Source organism: Uloborus diversus, chromosome 6 (genome assembly GCF_026930045.1).
Source record: "Uloborus diversus isolate 005 chromosome 6, Udiv.v.3.1, whole genome shotgun sequence".
Classification (NCBI taxonomy): Eukaryota; Metazoa; Arthropoda; class Arachnida; order Araneae; family Uloboridae; genus Uloborus; species Uloborus diversus.
Window position 1 is genome coordinate 35,509,862 of NC_072736.1, and position 23,268 is coordinate 35,533,129.

The window sequence follows — 23,268 nt, forward strand, 5'->3', positions numbered from 1 at the left end:
TACAGCAATCTAGGGTAACTTATATAAAGCAATATGAGTTAGCTGCGTAATATTTCTTAGTACATTTGACTTTAAAAAGAACTGTAGAATTTATTCCTATTATTATTAATAATGCACTCTGCTGTCAAGATTTTAATATTTATTTTCCACTTAGTTGGCAGTAGGAACCAACTAATGGGGTTTATCGTCTGCAGTATTGATTGCTTCAAATTAATTGATATTTTATTTCGGTTGTAATTTCTTCGGTGGCAACACTTGATTTTTGTTTATTATCACTTGCAAACAAAATTCATTAGCTCATTCTTCCCTGAGAAAGATTGAAATACGAAAATTTAATGATTGCTAAAAAAGATTAGATTTTCACCTCAGCATTCAACTGTACTTCAACACTGAAGTTTCAGTTTGAAGGCTACTGTGGAACTTTCTCGTCCTACTTTGTAATATTCACTACAAAATAAAAATGATAGAAAACTTGTTATGCTGTGCAATTAAAATTGAGAGTTTTGAACACTGAGATTTTTTTTTCTGATTTTATACATGTGAAACAAAAAAAAACTATCATATCATAATACAAAGAATCAACTTTCTAAAAATCCTTTTTGAACTTAAAAAAAAAATTGAATTTGTTCGTGTTGCGGTGTGACCGTACAGTCACCAGTGGCATATACAAGGGGAGGGTCATGGGGGTCATGCCCCAACTCCCCCTCTAAACCGTCGACAATAGTATCCGTCCACATTGTGTCAAGCACTGTATGAATAAAATATAAACTATTTCAACTGTCTTTTCGATTCATTAATTATTTTTGAAAGTATATTTTTGAAATTTCTTCTTTCATTGATTATAAAATAAATTTGCCACGTTTATGCCTATTAGAAGGCCTATTCCTGACCGATTTTGTCCTGTTTATTGACACCAAAGCATTTCAGAAATTTTTCGTGCCCAAACCCGTAGTTCGTTTGGGGCGAGGGGGAGGTCATTCTTTAGCATTACCCCCCCCCCTAAAATGGTAGTCTATATCCGCCCCTGACCATCACACGAACAAACCAACGATTGCCACACCTACAAATCATTATCTTTCAAGCAAAATGTTTTTTAGAAAGTATATACCTCATATAATGACACAAAGTAGTCCCTTATCCATATAAATAAAACAAAGAATATACTGTTCAGTTTTAATCTGCAAGACCTTTATTTTCGCAACCGTTGGTCCTAGATGTATACTTCCAATTGCAAAATTGTTCAAAATCAGATGCAGAGTTAAGATATTGAAAGTTTTAAGTAAAAATAAAAACAAGTCAAAAAATTCAAAATTTAACTTTTCATACGAGCCCTAGATCCCTTAATTTATATTCAGGGAAATAATCTCCATTGAAAAATAATTCCAACACAAAACATTTGAAATTATTACAACCAATATTCACCGAGATATGAGACGCAGCGTTTGGTGACTTACACTACTTTTCACTCGTTGTCAAACACACTTTTTGAGAGAACATATAGCGTTTAAAAAGTGTTTAAAATTGTATGTGTGCATAGAGTGTGGTTTTTCAAATTGTTCAAGGTTTTGAAGTGCGTTTTTGCATATCACAGCATAACATTGATATTTATTTTTGAATAACAGTGAGAAATATAAATACCTTGTTTTTCTTACTTTGTCGATCTGTCATTCTTCTGAAAGGGCGATAAGTTCCAATCTAATCTTCTGTATGGTCCCTTAAAACTTTTAACTGGGATAGCTCTTTGAGTTTTGATCGCCCAAGTGTCAAGTTTTTTGTGTCAGTAAGTTTTCAAAGGAGATTATTTCTCTAAATATTAGTAAGGGGACCTAGGGCCCAAGAAAAAGTTAATTTTTGTATTTTTTGACTTATTTATATTTTTATTTCAAACTTTTAATATCTTAACTCTGCATCTGATTTTGAACATTTTTTGCAATTGGAAGTATACATTTAGGACTAACAGTTGCGAAAATAAAGGTCTTACAGGTTAAAACGGAATACAGTCGACTCCCGCTACAACGCGATCCGACTTACGCGAAATGGCTATAACGCGAATTTTTCACGAGTAACGAATTTTATAGCTAACGAATTTTTCGCCCACAACATGAATTTTTTTAGAAGGAAGTATCAGTTTCGTTATTGGCTACTAAATATTGATTTCGTGAATGTTATTACCCTTAATTATGTCCCTTTGAGCATCACTGACAGCCAAAGTTCCCACGCCAAACTAGTCTAGTGCATTAAATAACCATAATGGCACCTTAGTGTCACCTTCATCTAAAGTTTGAAAATGTGAAGAAAAAGAAAGTTTCTGATAAAAAAAAGTTTAAAAAGGCTAAGATTCTCGATATGCTTGAACAATTACAAAACGTCGAAGGTAGCGCGACAATAAGTATGAGTGAAGCTTTCATATGTATAATTAAAAGTCAAAACAAAAAGATGTCCGTAAAAGTTTAGAACTTAGTTTCAATATTGAAGCCTGCAGAGCAGTCTAGCAAAGTATAAACTATGAAAATGGAAGCTACGCGCGCTCTTGCATCGTGGACTAATTAAAAGATCAGGTAGAGGAGATATAGCCACAAATTGAAACGTTTCAAATAAAAGGTGAAACGTACTTAAAAATGTATTAGATAAGACTAACGATCTGATCTTGGAGCATAAATCATCACTAGTATCCTCATTTTTTAACTCGTAAATAATGCTACTGTATCTACTGTACTGTATCTACTATTTTGTGCATCATTTTAATTTTACTGCATGCAGTGCGTACCGTGTTGGTTTATTTTATATCTTTTATTCCCATTGGTCATTCATTTTGTGCATCTTAAGTATTTCATGTTGAAAAACAGTTTTTTTTTTTTTTTTTTTTTTTTTTAATACAGTATAAGTTAAGTTCTTTATAGAAGAAACTGTAATGATTAAGGAATGCTTTAGAGCAGTTTGAGGGGTGTTTATAAGTGCCTAAAAGTATTTGGTATGCTTTAAAAAATGTGTATGCATGTATTTTTCCACAACGCGAAATTTCAACTTACGCGAGGAGTCTTGGAACGCATCCTTCGCGTAAATCCGGACTCGACTGTATCCTGTATACAGAGGTTCCCAAAAGTGTTCGTACACGTACGATTTTCAATGAAATACGCCATTATTTATTCGTTAAAGTTAAAATTTTGGAATGGGTATTTAATTATAAGATCTAATATCTATTTTCAACAAAACTTCAGGAAAATATTAATAAATAAATAAACAAAAATTAAAGCCAAATGACTTTACGGTGTCGTCACAATGCAAAAATAATTTTAAAAAAACGACATATGATAATTTTAATCATGAATTTATTCAAAAATATCAGTGTACGATGACTTTTGTGGTGTATTTTTTCTCTGTCTCATCGTTTTTTGAAAAATTTCAAAAATTAAATCTGGCAATATTTTGAAAAAAGCTACTGGGTTTTATTAAGAATGGAATAGGAATGGTGTGAAAAAAAATGGACTTCATATTCAAATTCAATTTCGCGTTACTTTGGTCTTACTACAAAATTTCAAGGTGTACGAACACTTTTGGGAGCCACTGTACATATGTATGTGTGTATGTTCCCTACACAAATCCAGTTTACGTCGGAACCCGATCAAATTTGGCAGGAAGGTACTTGAGCACCCGAGAAGGAACGTAGGGGGGGGGGGTTTCAAACGCTAAAAAAGAACCGAACCGTTCGAATTTTAATTTTAAAGCCCAAAAATGGCATTAAACGGCTCTTTCTACCCGAAATAGTTATCCGACCAGTTCTATTTTGGCGCCATTCGAAAGCCCGCGAAAAATACCGATAGAGTTCATTCACTTCCTTCGAATTTCAAAAAGAAAAAACTGTAAAATCTTCGGGAAAAAATTAAAAAGCACTTTTAAGCCTAATAGAACTCCATTTTCATATCGAGAAAACTATTGTTTGCGCGATTTTGTTTTCGTTTTGAGATAAAAATTTCCCCTTTTGATTATTATTTGGGATTTATTTTCTTTCTTTTTTTGGGGGGAGTATTTTAGTTGTATTAATAGAGGGTTGCGTTCAATTTTTTCTGGAACTTTTGATTTGCCGTTTTCTTTCTTTAAGAATTATTATTTTGACAGGAAATTTTGTAGAATTTTTTTTTCTCTAATTGAAACCTGATTGTTGAACATACGTCACTTCACAAAACTTTTATTTTTGAGGTAGACCGTGCAAAGCCGGGCAATGCAGCTAGTATTCAAATAAAAATAGGCCAAAGTTTAAAAGTCCTGAAATAAAGTGCAAATACATAATGTAAAAATTTCACATCGGTGCAAATAAATTAAGCAATGTAAAGTCTATGATTTTTTTAAAACCATCCACAAAACTTTGCAACGAAACGAAAAATTAAAGAGAGAAAACAGTTGTATGCAATGGACCGTATCATAGCACAGACCTAATAGAAATCCCTTTGAAAAAACATTTGCATTAAAAAAAAATTATGAAGGAGACCTTTTGGTTGTCAGTCCTCTGAATTGTTTTGACACGCATAAATGCATAAATACAACAAATGTTTCAATCAAAATTTATTATTGTTCAATGCATATATTACGTGGCTACACAGCAGTGCTATTTTGATTGAATATAATAGAAAAACCAAGCTGTTTTTTTCAATTTCATCCAACCTTCATATTCACTTTTGTTTTCTTCTTATAAAAACTCGCAGCTGCTATGAACTGCTAGTTTTGACATCAGAGGGCGTATAACGAACTCGAGTGGCCTTCCAGCAGATGAAGCTGAACCAAACAAGAACAGAATCTTCTTGCGGATCCAAGGTTGAGCAGCAAGGTCATCGATGATGATCAGTCCTCCAACGCATTTTTTTTTTTTTTTTTGAAAAATCTTCTGCCAGTGGTAGCATTATATATGGCATAAAATACTTTCACGATCTTTAATATTCATCTATGAAGGTTAAGGATGAAAAGAAGTTCATGAAATAATGCTTGTGAATTGTGATGAAAACATTAGGCAAGATTTAACAGGTGGTCAGCTTCTTATAAAATCGTGGGCGTTACCTACGACATACTGATAAAGCATTAATGCCTTACTGTGTTTAATGCCATGGGGAAATTTACTGTTGCTTCAATAAAAGCAGCGAGAAGCAAAAGGATGAAAGTGCCAAATTTAAAAAAATGGGGGAAACCAGTGCAAATGGTAGTTGAACCTCTCCTCTGTCTTTGGGGCAAGAGATACACTGTTTCATTACATACGATTTCTGCCAGTAACACATCTCGCAAAAACCAGGAACGTTTTCCGCTAAAATTCAGTAACCATCCTGAAAAACCCAGAAACCTTCCCATTAAAGCCTGTTAAATGTCTGGAACTTCAGAGTAATCTTAGGTAGGAATTATATAACTGCTTGGCACCTTCCTGATTTATCAAAAGAGTTCCAAAATCAGTATTGCAAACATATCCAAAGCTAAGCAAGAATTGCAATTGAGTATCAAGCAACTCACTTGATTGCAATTCTTGAAAAGCTACGTAGTCCATGGTAATTCGCTCCCTTTGAGAGTTTAATCAGCATGGACTAGCTGTAATCGAACTGAAGCCGATATACCTTATAAATACTGCCAGTTAATCTATAAACTGAGAGCTGAAAATATTTTTTACAACAGACAGAAGTCTGAATTCGGGCAACTTGTAGCAATTCGGGAAACTTTTCGACAATGATACTTGATACTTCCAGGAAGTGGATAAAAACCATTGAAGTTCCGAAACGTTACATGGAAATACACAGTAACGTTTCGCAAATTTTTTACAGTGTAGTACTAGTAGTCCTGGTAGGTACTGCTATGCACCATGATTTTTAAAAACTTTTTAATGAAAGCCTTCCAAGGACCGGAACTTTAGACGAATTCTACTCAAAACTTGAAAATGTCTACCGTTCCTGGTTTTTGCGAGATGTGTTACTGGCAGAAATTGTATGTAATGAAACAGTGTATCTCTTGCCCCAAAGACAGAGGAGAGGTTCAACTACCATTTGCACTGGTTTCCCCCATTTTTTTTAAATTTGGCACTTTCATCCCTTTGCTTCTCACTGACTCAATTGGGCTTGTTTTGGGCTTTCACAAAATATGGTTTTGACAATCACATAATATAAATCTTGCTTCACACTTTATTTTTGGATCATTCTCAAAAAAACGGTCATTTTTATGTCCTTGTTAGTGTTTACGAATATTTTCGGACTCATACACATATTTTTAGGGGGTTAAATAATTAAAATTTCTATATTTTATTTCAAATAAATTTAATGTAAGTATGAAGTACCAAAATGGTATTCCTCACTTTTCCCCACTATTAGTAAGAAATAAACAAAAATTATTTCTAAACAAACAAACAATAAGTGAACATTTTTGTGCTTTTTATTTCAAAATATATAATTATTTGAGTATAAAATAATTTGAAATTAAATATTCATTATAAATTACTGAACCAAATTATTTTAAAATTTGTCCCCAGCGGGAAACGTCATTCCCTTACAACATTAAATTTCCTTCCCAGAATTGCAAAGACTTTTTTTTTTTCACAAAAAGTCTAGTAATTTACAGCTGGTAACCCAGAAAAATATTGCAGCATATTTGTGCCTCTGAGCTGTTGGAAATTCGTTCCAGGAATCTATATGAAAATATAAAACCACATAAGGCTTTTGGTATTCGTCATTCCCTCGAATCTGTTTTTGCAGTAAAATAATGAATGAAAACTGGATAATCATAAGTTACTTCCTCGTTTGAGAAGATTTGAAAGTGAATAAACTCAAATATCAGTTAGGCGTAACTACTAGAAACAAATTTTAATTAATTCGTCATTCCTTCACTACGCTTAAGTGAGGGTAATGCTTACCATTCAAATAAATATTCTTATTTTTCAGACCAATATATACACATTTTTTAAAAGCCTTAACTATCTCTGTAAAAGATTTCATCTGATTCCACCCTCTAATTTTTCTGAACTTATTAAGCTCAAAATGACTTTATGAGAGTGGGGGGGGGGATCCATTTATTGGTCACTAATGTAGTCGATAAATGACTACAGTTGCATATTCATTAATAGAGAATAAAAACAGCCGGGAAAAAAAAGTAATCATCATAAAAAGCCTCACTAGCTGTAACAATCATCATGATTGTTGCTGTTGAAATTTAAGATAATTTTTCAAATGAGTTTTATTCTATTTCTTACCAGTTTCTTACCGCACGGCTTTGCCCGTAGTAGAAAATTAAAAGTTCATTTTGTTCGCCGGTATATTTACAAATAATGGATGATGAAGTTCTCGCCAATTTGCTCGCATATGTTATGGTAATTTACTCGTCCATGTTATGATAATTTGCTCGGTAAAATTTTCTTAAACTTGGAATAGAAAAGGACTAAAACCGAATTTTCGAAAAATGGCTTCGAAATGCACACTTCCAGGCAACAAACTAATTTTGTGCCAAATTTCATAAAAATCCGCCGAACGGCCATTGGCGCTATGCGCGTCACAAAGATCCAAACTTCAGACAGAAGGACTTTCAGCTTTATTATTAGTAAAGATGAAATCCAGAATTAGTTGGGCAATTCCACGGGTAACTGACAGACATTCACAGAGCAAAACAATAAGTATTTTGAAACATAAAACACAAAATATTAATTTTTAAAAAGATATTTTTTCCTCGATTATTGTACTTTTTAAGCTGGATTTCATGATATAATTGAATTTTCAAAATACATATTGGGTGGTTTTAGATTTTTTTTTTTTTTTTTAAGTATGGTAACTGACTGACATGAATGCAACCAATGTGAAAACTAATACTGAATCAATAAAAGATTTTTCTGAAAGTAAAAGGAATTTTTATTAAATTCAAATCAAGATCAAAGAACAATGAATAAACTTTCGACCCATGGCATTTGAGTTGGAAAATATTGCTACAATAAAGAATTACAGTAATTAGAACAGCTTAGTAACTGACTGACATACGGTAACTGACTGACAGTTCTGAAATTTTCTAACTGTACTAATGCAAATGTTCAAAATTAAGTAACAAAACAAATAAATAAGTTTACATAAAAGGTAAGCAATGGAAATATATTTGTTAGTTTTGATACAGTGGACCCGGTTAATTGAATCAGTGGTCAATTGAGTCAACTGCTTTATTGAATCAAATTGCCAAAAACAAGCAAAATCAAGATTTATTAAACTAGCCGCTTTACAGATAAATTACAGCCGCTTTATTTTTTCCCTCAGCAATTGCATTTTTTGCATAACAAGCGGAAGAAATTTAAGACAACGCTTTTTTTCTATTACGGTAAAATTAAGTGTTTGGTCAGTTACTTTATATACTTGTCATCCAAAGATTATTTTTAACTTTTTAGTTCATTTTGCTACTAAAGCGTGTTTTTTTAGTTTTTTAAAATTGCTTCAGTTCGCAACAAACTTGGGGTAAAAATATTTAAAGTTTCTTTACTTACTCCAAGGCACTATTATCATTAAATTGGAGTTAAAGAAAGTCATCAATTCGTTTTCCATTTAGAAAGAAGCTCTTTAAGGATTTTATAAAACTGAAACGATTTTTTTTTAAAATAAAACAAATGTCTTCCAAGCGAAGATCATGTGTAAGTACTTTTAATTTTTTCGATAATAAACGTATTTTTTCGTTAATTTTCGTTTCTTCAGAATAACCCGCTATCAAGAGCTACATCTGCTCAGTATAAAATACACAATGTAAGTTTGGTAAAAGAAAATTGAGTTACTAAACACTACCTGGTCCACTTTTACTTACTAAAACTTAGAATAAAGGCATTGCTCTTCGAAGAAAAGTACACAAATATAAGGAGTAACAACATGAAAATATTTTTATTAATTGATATTATTGAACTGATCTACATTTTTCAAAGACAATTTTTAAATGATCAAGCCTAGTTTACTGTATACTTATGTTGCTCTGACTACATAATTCCATCTTGTGGCCTTTTACCTCAACGACTGCATAAAAAAAAGTATGAAATGGTTCAAAATTAAGCCACAGCATGGGTCCCATATTTATGACGGTGTCCCTTCACCAGATCGTGCCACGCCCCCTCCTCCATTTTTGTCTATACGTGTAAAATAAAGTTATAAAGGGTTGCCAGGTTTGGCTAAAGTGGCTCTTTCGGCTATTTTTGATCACACATGGGTAAAAAAAAATCAAAAGCAATATCCAAACCTATCTACATTTCGCTTCCTACTTATCGTTTATAACATGATTAATACAAAGAAATGTATGATTTATTGATCAGAAAATTTAAAAAGAAAATTGTAGCAGTTATTTAAACAATACATTTATAAAATTTTAAAGCAATTTAAAAATAGAATCAATAAATTTTTCGTATAAAGCACAGGAAATGTTTAATAAGTACTTTAGTATGAGTGCAATTGAAGTTTCCCAAATATAACTGAAGGGCCGCTTACTTCTTCTAGAGTTGTTGCAGTTTTCCGGCAGGTTGCTATTTTTGGTTAATTTTACGAAGCTGTTTGGCTATTATCCTAAATTTTCATCTGGCAACCCTGATACCAACTAAAGTTTCATTGATATGTGGTTTTAACTTTTTCATTTTTTTCTTTACTAATAATAAAGCTCATAAAGTCTCTCTGTCTGGATGTCTGGATGTCTGTTGGATGTCTGTGACGCGCACAGCGCCTAGACCGTTCGGCCGATTTTCATGAAATTTGGCACAAAGTTAGTTTGTAGCATGGGAGTGTGCACCTCGAAGCGATTTTTTGAAAATTCGATTTTGCTCTTTTTCTATTTCAATTTTAAGAACACTTTCCGGAGCAAAATTATCATGAACTGGACAAGTAAATTACGAAATTATCATGACGTGGAATGGGAGAGCGAATGAACATAGCCAATAGACGAGAAATTCGTCACCCATTATTTGTAAATATACAGGCGAACCGAATGACCTTTTAATTTTCAACTACGGGCAAAGCCGTGCGGGTACCACTACTTTAGAATATTCCTGCAAGTTCCTTACTCACACACAATTCTACTTCATGAAACTATTGAAAGTTTTGAATCTTTACTACTCTGACAACCACGTCATACATGTTACGAATTTCTGCTCGTGCTTTTCTGAAGATTAAAAAAAAGAAAAGAAAATTTTTTAATACTTCTAAGAAGTGCTGTTACATTGTTCCCAAGATTTCTGGACAACAACGTTGATTGAAAAATAATAAAATATGTGCATGTTATTCACGCGCAAGTATTATTTACGCATCTCCAAAAATTTACAGAGACAGCACTTGTCAGCAATAGTCGCTTCTCACATTGTTTTCCCCCATTTCAAAAGCACTAAATATTGTTTTCCTTTCTTTTTGAAGGTCTGTACTTGCACGTCGTGGGCGAAGGAGTGGTTCGTTTGAGTGACCGTGGCAGCGGAGGAAGTCACAATGACAAAGAAAATTACATCGACTTCCGGATGAAATTGCTGGGCGATAGCAATCACAGAATTAATGGTAAGAAAGAAATTCCTGCTGGTAAAATGTTCTGCAACTATCCTGCTATTTCTCGATGCCTGAAGCAGCACTCGCAACCCGACGGTCGCGATCGTCCAGTCGATCTAACGCGCCTTTTCAGCCGATCGCGCAACATTTTGGGCATTGTGTTTTGTCAGAGAACTATTAATAAATCTTATTTTAAGAAAGAAAAGAAGGTTAAATTTCTTTTTTTCATATGTCAATTAAAAAAATTTTCAAAATTTTAAATCTTCTAAAATCTTGAGCCCATTTTTAGACTATCGCGTCACATTTTAGGCATTGTTTTTTGGCAGAGTACATTATTTTTTCTTCCTTTTACAAAAAAGGAAGTATTGTATTCGCGAAAAATTTTTCACTCAAAAATCGACCTTAATTTCCATTTTGCTCACCCCCGAATGAATGTTGAGTTTTTTTTTTTTTTTTCGAATCGACCACACGTAGATAAGTGCCTAAGAACGTATAGACACGCGAAATATCCAATTTGACGATTCCCGAGTTAGTTACAACCAGTTTTCTCGTGACATCTGTATGTACGTATGCATGTATGTGCGTGTGTATGTATGTCGCATAACTCAAGAACGGTAAGTCCTAGAAAGTTGAAATTTGGTACCTAGACTCCTAGTGGGGTCTAGTTGTGCACCTCCCTTCTGATTGCATTCGGGTGTTTCTAAAGGGGTCGTTTGCCCCTTTTTGAGCGGAAATCATTGTTAACTTCGATGTAAACTCAAGTGGTGTTATAATTTGGCGGACACTTGGCGATATATCGCCAGTCTTTTGGTCGCTAAGTTTTGTTGCCAACTTGACAACAAATCTGGCAATTTTTTTTTTATCTGGTTTCCATTTGGCCACTGTTGGTGATATTTAGAGAGTAAACTATTGAATCAAAGGAAGTCATGTGAGGCACACATCAGCTTGTTAAGAAAGAAAAGAAGGTTAATTTTCTACATCGCAAGTTATTGAATTTTTTTCAAAGCTTGAAGCTTTCTAAAATCGCTTTCTCGAACTTATATTAAGTCGATCATGGCAATATTTTAGACATTGCTTTTGTCAGAGTACTATTAGTAAACATTGTTTTTAAGAAAGAAAAGGAAAATAAATTTCAATATCACGAATCATTTGAATTTTTTGCAAAACTTTAATTTTTTAAAAAACGCTTTTTCCATCCAATTTTAAATCGATCGCGGCAATATTTTAGACATTGTTTTCTGTCAGATTATTAAAAATAAACTTTTTTTGAAGTAAGAAAAGAAAATTAAATTTCTATACCAAAAATAATTTGAATTTTTTCAAAACTTTGAATTTTCCAAATCGCTTAATGTAGTACAATTTTTAATATTTAAAAAAGTAAATGTTTTTCCTGTTTTTCATTCTTGAAGAAATTAGTCCACAAAATAATTATGGTTTTACAGATAAATCTTGATATGGATGTTTTGAAAAAAAATTAAGCAAGAAAACATCGTTTTGAATTCGAATTTAGTTTAAGTCCTTTGTTTAATTAGTTTGCCTCTATTGCGTTCAGCACTTATAGCGTGTTGAAATAAAATTGCTATTGATACTAAAAATTAGACGTCTTATTAGCTATGTTTACCTTTAGGTAATTGAAATAAGTTTATGGAACTTCAAATAGGAGTTTAGAAAGAATGTAACAGTATTTTATCAGTTTTGAAAATAAGCAGTATAGTAGTGTCCGAAATCATTTTTATGTCAGTGGAGCTAGTTCTCATAACATTATTTAAGAAATTTAAAACAATTATGAAATCTGCAAGAAAGGCTGTTCTGATAATTGATCTTACAATCTGAAATCCAGCACGGTTTCAACAGAACCGTTTATTCAATACTACCATGCAAGTCTTAATAGTGCAGAAAATATGTATGAATAAAAGTACGTATATTTAATACAGCTAATTAAGGTAACATACTCATCATCCAAAAAAAATACTTGTCATTCTTTTTCACCAAAAATTAAAAAAGGTCGTTTACATTTCTTTTCCACGTAGATTTTCTTCATTTGTAAATAACTGTTGCCATTCCAAAAGTTTAATTTTGTTACTTAAAGAGTTGAAAACCATGTTTAGTAGCAAACATAATACTGACGTCTGGAGAGTTAAGTAGTTTAAAATAATCATATGTTAATTCTTAACAAATAATTAAAGCATTCTAAAATTACAGTTGAAATTATGTTTCGTAACTTTCAAAAGAATCAGTAGAAAATTTCGACTTTTAGAAAATAGCTCTGAATGACATATTTTATGTTTAACAATTCGGACAGCTTCATTTCAAATTCCTGTAAGTTCAATTCTGTTAAAAAATATAATAAATAAATAAAAACTTTTCAATTAAATTATTTATTTTTCAATTTTATTATTTCAATATTGACTGAAAAATATCATGGAAATAAGAAAAGTAATCTAACACCTTGCAGAAAAGATAACTTACATATTGGGAGCAAATGACAACAAATTTTAAGAATGCCCCATTAATATTTATATCGATATGGAAACTGCAAGATTCATTCGTTCAAATACATAAAAAAGTTTAAAAATCTAAATTTTTCCAAAACTGGCTAAAGAATAAATAAATAAATAAATAGAAAAAAATCAGCTTTGTATTCTGTTCAAAAGAAAATAAGGTACCTTGATGCACGCTACACACATACCAGTCAAATTATCTAACGAGGACGGGAGTGAAATAGAAAATTTTCTTTCTCCCCGTTCAGTTGATTCTATTGGGTCTTTTCGCGCACGAAAATAGATAGGCTCTACAGCTCTCCCCGTTTTTAAATCGTGTTGGGTGTAATGGGAAAGTAAATTAGAGATGAAATCAAAAGCCACAAAATGAAATTTTGTTAGGAAAAGTTCTGAAACATTTTACAACATTGCAATGCGATTCTATTTTACTTTGCTAATCAATTCGGCGAAAAACGTTAATCTATTTGCAAATAAGAACCTTTTGTTAAAATGCATATCAAATTAATTAAATGGAGATCTCAGGTACAAATATACATATCAAAATGCGAGACATTCCAACTGTTAATTTTACTGCAAGGTTCGTTATAAAAGATTTGATGAACATCAACTCTGTTGAAATTTTTAATTTAAATTAGAGAAAATAATTTTTTAACTGTTACCTCTCTCCCACAGTTTTGAAATACATTTCTTTTGTAAAAAATTATTAAAAACTTATACCAAAGAGGATAGGACGCAAAATCGATATTTCTGATTGCTTGCTTGTTCTTTGAAATTTTTCTAATGAAAAGTCTTGAAAGGATGTATTAACCTGTCAAATACTAGGTGAAATTATGTTGCTATCATCAATCATATAATCGCCTTAATTTCCTTTACTTATCACTTGTTATAAGACCCGTTGAAAGCAAAAGTGGTGTAAGCCAAATGAAACAAGATTTTGGGTATCTGAATGAGGGACGCCTCGAAGTTAAATATTTGGGAGGGCGGAAATTCTCAATTTGTTGAATAGAACTCCAAATTTCGCTGAATGATGATAGTTTTGCCAAATAGAGCTCCAAATTTCGCCAAATGATGATAATTTTGCTGAATGGCACTCCAAATCTGGTCGAATGATGATAGTTTTGCCGAACGGCACTCCAAATCTGGTCGAATGATGATAGTTTTGCCGAATAGAGTTCCAAAGTTTGCCAAATGATGATAATTTTGTCGAATAGAGCTCCAAATTTCACCGGATGATGATAGTTTTGCCAAATGCAGCTCTAAATTTCCTCGAAGGATGATAGTTTTGCCGAGTAAAGCTCCAAAGTTTGCCAAATGTTGATAATTTTGCCAAATTATCAGACAAAATTCGCCAAGTGAAGACATTTTCGGAAGGTCACAATGGCCTCCCGTGACCTCCCATCCCCCTGACTGAATTGTTTAGTGGGCACTTTTCCCCAAAACACTACCGCTCTTCCGTTTACGATTAATGTCTATTAGCAAACTAGAAAGTCGCCCGTCAAGGAATGACGGGTGAAAATTGCTTCTATTTTTCTACATTTGAACGAAGCCATTGCCTGTTTGGTGATATTTTGATGTTTGAAATTTTAACCCTAACTCCAGTGGATTAACCCTAAACTTTCCCTGCATGTTAAATATTACCAAAACATGTTACAGGAGTGTCCACCCCCTAAGGCCAAGGACGCACCTCCCTAAATACCGCGAAACCCCCCAAAAGGTGAAAAATACCCCTAAAAACACCCCCCTTCTATAAAGTTCAATGGCGTAGTCTGCGCCATGAACCCCCTAAGTGGACATCCGTGCATATTAATTAATTATCATGCCGTGGCGCGAGTTTCACTGTTGAAACTCGAGGATTACTCGATTATTGGCTATTTTAATATGAGGATGGTTGAACCTAGACTTAGACCACTTTCGTGTGAAGTAGAATGAGGTTTATACTAGTTTCTGATAGGACTCGACCGATGCATCGGCCTGGCCGATGCATCGGCGCCGATGGTTCAACAAATTAGCCATCGGCATCGGCATCGGCGGCCGATGCTAACTTGGAGGAAACATCGGCCCATCGGCCTTAAAAAACATCGAAAAGCTGATGGAATTGGCCGATGTTTTCGAAAAAAATGACCTTCGCTGTTTTACTTTTTAATACAAAGTAAAGGGAATTATTGTTTTCATATAAATTTTTTACTTGAATTTCATTATGAATTTCTATTTTAGTCACCTCTGAAAGAATTTTTAATACTGCTTTCAGGTACAAACAAGTTAATTGTTGCGTTGTTTTTTGCGGCTGGATGTACGTATGCATCTCTCATAAGTCATAACTCAAAAATAGTAAGCTGTAGAAGGTTAAAATTTCGTATGTGGGGTCTGAGTACGTTCCAGTTGTGCACTTCCCTTTTTGTTTTCAATCGGGTGTTCTAAAGGCCTATTTACTCATTTTTTGTGGCTATCAATTACTTATTTCAATGCAAAACTAATATAGCGTCTTAGACTGATCATTTGGTGATATATTGCCGAATTGAAGACCAACTTGGAAACAAATAGGAGAGGGTGGCCCAAAGCGGGTAGGTTTTCGAAGAACGCTCGAAAGTTGTTGTTTTTGGATTTTTATTGCAACAATTTCGGTTTTATTTCCTAGCAGGGCTCTTGAACTTCAAAATAAAAAGTGATTTTTGTATTATTTCAAACCCAATATTTTATTTATTATCAATTTTTCCAAACATTGGAAAATCCCGCTTTGCCCTACCAGGGAGCTCAAAGGCGGGTAAGCTTAACTAATTGTGGTTTGGTGCATTTGCCAATCAAATATGAAGTTACTAGCAAAATACCCGGCGTTGGCTGGATCAGTAATAATTGTGAGAAACAATCGCTACTTTCTCTCCGGTTCTGTTTTAACTGAAAGAACTCAAAACACACCGCTTTTACGTGATTGAAAATTGAGCTTCTTCCTTTCCCATAAAAGTAAAATAGCAATAAGTATAAAGAACGAAATAGTACTCAGTTAGAAACGAAAGCACGACATTTAAGCATATAACAATTTGAAGAATTTCTAAAATATGAACTAACAAAAACAAAGATCACTAAAAAACCGTTCGCTTTATTTATTAAAAAATAGTACACACAAACACACACACACACACACACACACAAAAAAAAACTCTCTATTATGTTTCCCTAAGTGTTGAAAACGTAGAGTTTCCGAACATTTAAATGACTTTAAATTCATGTTTGCTCCTGAGAAGCCTTGATTCAAAATTTTCATTATGATTACTATTAATGCTGCTGTTGTAAGGCAACGAATTTTTGTAACAATGGGTTTTATATTTAATCATTTAATGGAGAAATTGCATGAAAGTCACTGTTTTCCATCATAACCTTTTCAAACTAAGTTTTTTAGAAATAAATTACAGCCTATGTTGCTGCCTGGTAATGTAGCTATCTACGGTGAAAAAATAGTTAAGATCGGTCCAGTAGTTTTGCAGATTATCCCGGACATACATACATACATTGCATTTGAGGTGATATGGGGGGGGGGATACGTGACTCAATTTCAGAAATAAAATGAAGGAGTTTTGGAAGAGTTTTGAAGGAGTAAAATGAGATTTTGAAGGAGTACTAATGGGCTGTCACTAAATGATGTCGCACTTTTTTTCAATATATTTGACCATCAGCACCCTTTATCACAAAGTGTCACACTTCATCCCAAACTTCTCCTCTTGTCACGTCATATTTTTTACAAACATATTGTTACAATAACTGTGTGATGTCACTTTTTGCCACCCTCTCTCTTCCCCTAGTCACAATTTTATGAACCCGTCTCCTCCTCAAGGCATGACATCAGTTGTGGATGACCCTTTTTACTATATCATAACTGCGATTTACTAAACAAGTGTTTTTTCAACACAATCACTTAATTTAGTACATTTCCTTATGTAGTTTTAAATATTTGAATAATAATTAGACAACCTGACTTTTGCTGCTGAGAGTGTGGTAGAGGAAAAAACAATAATCATAAAACTTGAAAAAATAGCCAAGCACCATTTAAGCATGTTTTACGTAACTTATCAAATGTTTTAGTCTTCTAATAAAATTTTCACCTTCAACTTTTCTGACTTGACAACGATCAATTTGTAAATCACATCTTTATGAAAAAAATAAATGCACGAAATTACTACATTAAAATCACCTTTGTGACAAAGTTAGTTGTCGATCAAAATATTATAAGTTACTGTCATAGAGGAAGATTAAGTAGTCTTGAACTAAAAAAGAAGGAATTTTGAAAGAGTTGAAACCAAAATGAAGGAGTTTGAAGGGTCCTACAAAAAAAATTGTCCTAAATGAAGGAGTATTGGAGGAGTTTTGAAGGAGCGTACGAATCCTGCGTGAGACTAGTGGCGTAGCTAGGGTGGAGCGGAGGGGGTGGTTCGCCCCGGGCGGCACTTTTTTAGTGGCGGCAAATTTACCCTCAATATTTTGGAAAAACAAGCGTATTTTCCCCAAAAGGATACGATATTTTTAATCTATATTTGCAGGGAAAAAGAAAATCTCTTAGAAATGTAAGTCTTTTGTATCACTACCAGAATGAAATTACTTAGATACCAAACAAGAGAGTTTTTCTTGATAGCATATCAGTACAATTCCTTGTTTTTCTGCCAGGGGATGGCTGAGAAAAATCATGGATTTTTTTTTCTACTGTAAAGGTTAACTCGAGGAGGAAGAAAACAATGAAGTTTTCCTAAATTTCGTTTTTAGAAAAAGTTAACACTTGATTATAAGAGAGTTTCTTGAAAACCTCCTAATAAAACAAAAACTTCCCTTTTTTAACATCAGGAAAATGGTGGCAAGAGGGAGAAAGGAAGGGGCAAGGATTCTTCAAATCACTGATAATCTTAGCATTTTTTTTTTCCGTTTGATTGTTTCTTTTTTTTTTTTTTTTTTGCCATCGGCCTTCAGCATCGGCCATCGGCCATCGGCCATTTGGGGAAAACAATCGGCCATCGGCCATCGGCCATCTTTGAACAATCGGCCAACAATCGGCATCGGCCCATCGGCCAAAAAATGCCATCGGTCGAGCCCTAGTTTCTGATGGTGTAGATACAAATTTGTAAAAAAAATGACTTGCGTCACTTTTGCTCTCTGGTTCATATGTTACGAGGCATTGATTAAAGGCTAGAGCCAATTGCAAAAATAAAATATGCGATGATTTTTTATGACGTTGTGAAATAACATGAAAGTGTTATGAAATAAGCTACCATTCATTAACATTAACAAAACTATTAATTATTCTTCTAAAGAAAATCTGCGACATTCATGGCAAGTAAATCAACAAATAAATATTTCAGCATTATTTTGTGTCCATAAGCTGTGAGAGCTGAATACTAGTAGAGTTTTTTGAAGTTGCACTTTCAAGTCTGTGTTGTGTGTACACAGCTGATGCAAATACTTGAAAACTTTTCTGTAGATTGCCACATGCGTAAAACTCAGTTTGACTCCGAAATACTTACAATTATTAAATTTCATGAATTTTCCGCCTAAATATTTTAACTAATCACAGGAGGAGGATTAAAATTAATTGGCTTTAATCCTCAGGCATGCTGTTTATCTCCAGTTAAAGTTTCAAATTTTCAGCTAAGCTTTAGTGCACTTCATTTTGATTTGGAAATGTTAAAAGTTGTGAAATATAAGACGTAGGCATACTTTGAAATATATACACTCACACATACTCATACAGTGTGTTTTATAACACTTCGTAAGCACTAAAGGACAGGCGTGAATCCAGAGGGTGGGGTCACGGGGGTCATGACTCCTCTTAAGCTGAAAAAAAGTTAACCTAAAACTGCATTTGGGGGAACTCTTCCCTTTTTCCTGATTTAAGTCAAACAAGCTTACACCCTTACATTCCATTCCACCAAAAATGAATCTATTCTTACCCTAATACATACAGATAGTTATCAAAATAACGGAAACACCTGTGATTAAAAGTGACATTTTTTAATGTTCTTCGTACGTAATAAAGAATAAAACTAGATATCTATTTTTTTTTAATGAATAGCAATGTACATATTCTGGTAGTATATGGTGAATTAACTAAAGTTCTGGACGTCTTGGATTTTTTTCGAGCGCGTAAAATATCAGAACTCTTAAATTTTAAAAGAGGCCAAATTGTTGGAGCGCTTCTAAAAGTATCTAATGTCATGACAGCATACCCGCAGCGCAGTAAGACAAACTCGGCAAATCAAAATAGTGGACGGAAAGAGAAGCTTAGTAAAAGAAACCGACGGTATTGAAGAGGATTGTAATGTCTAAAAAGCGAACAATATCAGCAAAAATGACTACAGAACTCAATCACCATCTGGATTCACCAGTGTGAGTGATTAGAGTCAGAGAAGGCACCTTTATCAACAGAACATTCATGGCACAGTAGCGATTCCCAACACACTTGTCACAGAGTGTTTCCATTATTTTGATAACTACTTGTATATTTGCTTATTGTTGTCCCAAGGGAACATATATTATCCGAAATGAAATTATTCACTTCAAGAATTTGACAACCACGCCAATTTCCCAATCATCCCCTTGCATTCATTTATCTTGAGATTAACATACAAAAAGCTTTGATTATATTGTTTTTTTTTCCTCAAAAGTGTTATTAATAGGCTATGCTACACAACATACAGAGAGCAAAATCGGAATAAATTATTATTGTTTGGTATTGTGAGTTCGTGCAAAAATTATATGTTCCCAGATGTACACTAAACAAATGTATAAGAGCAAAAATAAAATTGTTAGATACAGGGAAATTCATATAAGTTTTCTCAAACATTCAGTATTGAATATGGTCGTATTTCGACCGCTGGGCGAACCCTAGTATTAATAAAACTATCAATTCTCGGTGTGAGTACATTAAGCGGAAGCTACAAAAATTGACAGTTGATTAACTTTTTTTTTCTTTTACCTTTTATTATTTATTTATTTATTTATTTCAATTTTATTAATCTGAATAGCTTTTCTCAAAGTCATTTGAAATGAATTTTTATTTAAATCAAAGTTTGACTTTGTTTAAAGTCTTCAAAAAATGTTCCTATGTGTGTATAGTGTGGATTTGGTAACTTAATGCTTGACCTTGCATGAGAGCATTCATGTTTAAAACGTTATTAAATTGTCGGCATTTTTTATTTTCCGACCATTCAAAAGAGATGTGTTTTCTAGATTCCCCCCCCCCTTCTATATTCACCCTCTTTCGTGTTTTCATATTTAGTTATAATTATTCTATTGTTTTTATCTGCTTTATCGTGAATTTTGTGCGAAATTATTTATTGTTTAAAAAATACTATTGTATCACTTCACGGCTACAAACGTTTTTGTTATTTTTAGTTTGTTAATTAACTTCTTTTTCTAACAAAAAAGAAGAAACATGCCACTTTTGTGTTTAAAACATATTTTCGTTCACCGCGATCAAGAATATTGGCTAAGAGTAGTAAGAACGGTAGCACTTTAATAACTTGCATGTTCAGGGGTGGATACAGACTACCATTGGGGGGGGGTCAGGCTGAAGAATGCCTCCCTCTCCTCGCCATAATCAAACCGACGGTTTTGGGTGCGAAAAATTTCTGCAAATCGGCCAGGAATATAGCACCTGATAGGGCATGAACGCTATAAGCATTAAGTGATGGAATGAATTACCATTTTAATTTTTTCTTTCAAAAATAATTAATGAATTTGAAGGACTACTGAAATCGTTTACATTTTTTTTTTTTTTTTACGCCTTTGTGCATGTGCCCTTGAAAAACGAGTCAAACTCTTGTGTTTTGGATTATTTTCATGCAACATAAAGAGCATGAATAGCCGAAGAATTTCAATGAGTCGCATGGGCGTCCATATAGGGGAGAAGTGGGGGCTCGAGCCCCCTCCCCTTAGAAATTAAAACTTCTTTGCTTTGAGTACTTTTTGCTTTGCAAAAATGTAAAAACATTTCTTCTCCATCCATTAATGAATAAGTTATTAAAAATGTCAAATTTTAATGACTCTAATCTGTTCTGAAATCGGTTTCCATGGGGAAAATATCCTGCTAAACTATGGCGAAAATATCTGAGCCCCCTCCCCCCTCACAATTTTTCATGTGGGCGCCCATGAATAAATGTTTTCAATTAACTGAACCTCTATCAAAAAGATAACTGTTAGAATATCATCACACACACACGCACTAAACGAAAACATGGAGAACTAATTATTACTCATTTATTTATTTCAATTTTTTAAGCAAGTGTTGCTGCATGTCAGAACGAAGGTAAAAAGTAAAACTTCAACCGTAATTACCCGGAAAAATCAATCGTATCGTATCCCGATTATTTCGGTCCCTTTCTTTCAAGGATTCCTTCTCTTAAGCACTCTCCATTTCTGATTTTCTTTTCTATTTCATTACACAACAGAATGTGTCCCTTTTAATGCCCAAACTAATTTATATAAGAGTATTTCCAAAACATGTGCAGTTAATTTTATATATTATGTGTTACGGAAATTCTGTTATAACTTCCAGCAAGTTATTCGGAAGATAAAGTCTTAAACAAAATGAGAAAAAAACAATCCTTTAACTTATATAAAACAGAAGTGTAATACAGAACTGAAACTTACTAAAATAACAGAGAGAAGCTCTATCGAGTGTGAGTCAATTTCTCAATAGATTTTTTCATCGTTTTCCTTTCTGTTTAATAAAGACAGAGTTCTGGTGAAAAGAGGGAAAAAAAAGGCAGTCATGGGATTGGCAGCAGAAGTGAAAACTGAAAACTACAAAATAAATTTGGTATGCTTGTGTATGCGCGCGCGCGTGTGTGTGGTGTGTGTTTCATTTTCATTTAAAACTAATTGTAGTTTTAAAAATTTTATTTTTATAATTTGTAGATTCAAAATGTCAGCTACAGTCTAGTTTTTACGTTTATCAGCAATCCGAGCATCAATTAGACATTTTGGTTGGTCTATTTCAGTACGTTTATAAAGTAAATATTGATGCAAACATAGGAAATATTTGAAAATAAATCCTTAGTTTGTGTTATTCACTTTTCCATGCACAAAAAATAAATTTTTTCTCATCTCAAAAAATATCTTGCGTGCCTAAAAAAGTTTTCACTTCAAAAATATTATGGTATAAGGGTGAGGATCGAACTCATGATCGGCAGCTTGTTCGAATTTTGAGATTAGCGTGCTGCCGATCGCGCTGCTGGGCCTCGTAATCTAAACGAAAAAATCGCACCTGATGCAGCAGAGAGAGGCCGCGCATGCGCCACGTTCCAAATGTTGGTGAGGTGATGGCTTTTCGGTGTCGTGAAATGGATGATTCCCCCCCCCCCTCCCTCCCCTTCCTTCCTTCAAAACTGATCAACGCGCCTAAAGAAGTTTTCACTTCAAAAATATTATCTTTAGTAAATACAAAGTGTCAAGAAATTCGCTTTGAAGATTTTGCTTGAGTATAGTCCTAAATATTTTATGGTTTTGATTTTATTTATAGCAATAGTTAAAGATACTGAATTTTCAAGCTAAATACTATTTCCTCGATTGTAAGGAAAACAACGTTGTATGACACAAACTTTCAAACGTGAAACTCGTCTGGCTTTTGAAGCTCACATCTTGATACGAGCTATCATATAAATGAGCATAAATATGGGATCTTCATGTGCTCTAATAAACATGTGCTCTCTTAGGTCTCAAAGTAACTTGATCCTCGTCCAGTTAACTTGCAAATCCGCGTTCTGAAGCTCACATCTTAATGAGCTCTCATAATTAAGTAAGCTTCTCGGGAATCAGTATTCGAACTAAATCTCACATAGTTTTAAAAAATTACGTTGTAATGCAAATTTTGCAATTGCATGCACTTGCGTTAGTGTTTCAACAACCAAGCAGTTCCTTTAAACTCAGAAACACATATCGCTTGTTTGGAAGAAAATGGCCACAATACGATATTTTTAATTTTCTTTTCTTTTTCTTTTTTTTTTTTTTTTCATTTCGCTTAAAGAACTTCAAATGACATTATGTTCTTTGGAAAATAATGACAGATTTTTTGTTCAAATATAACCTTTGGAGAGCACAGCAAATTTACTTTTCTTACAGCAAAGTTCCTGAAGAATTAAACCTCAAACGCTTCTCCTGTAAAATTTCATTTCTTCGTATTGTGGCACTTTTCTTCCAAATGAGCGACATATGCAATTTATTGTGCAAATTTTGCACTACAAGTCATTTCTCCTACTTTCTTCTGCATTTTATTATCAATTTCTCCTACATACTTTCCA

The 23,268-nt window shown here is 33.4% G+C and overlaps 1 protein-coding gene across 1 annotated transcript in view; it reads left to right on the forward strand.

Moving 5' to 3' along the window:
* The window catches only part of LOC129223853 (arrestin domain-containing protein 3-like), a 98,473-nt gene that overhangs the window by 13,739 nt on the left and 61,466 nt on the right, over nucleotides 1–23,268 (forward strand). Inside the window, exon 2 of the mRNA XM_054858215.1 lies at nucleotides 10,368–10,502. Coding sequence (XP_054714190.1) covers nucleotides 10,368–10,502 — 135 coding nt within the window. The remainder of the gene's footprint in view (nucleotides 1–10,367; nucleotides 10,503–23,268) is intronic.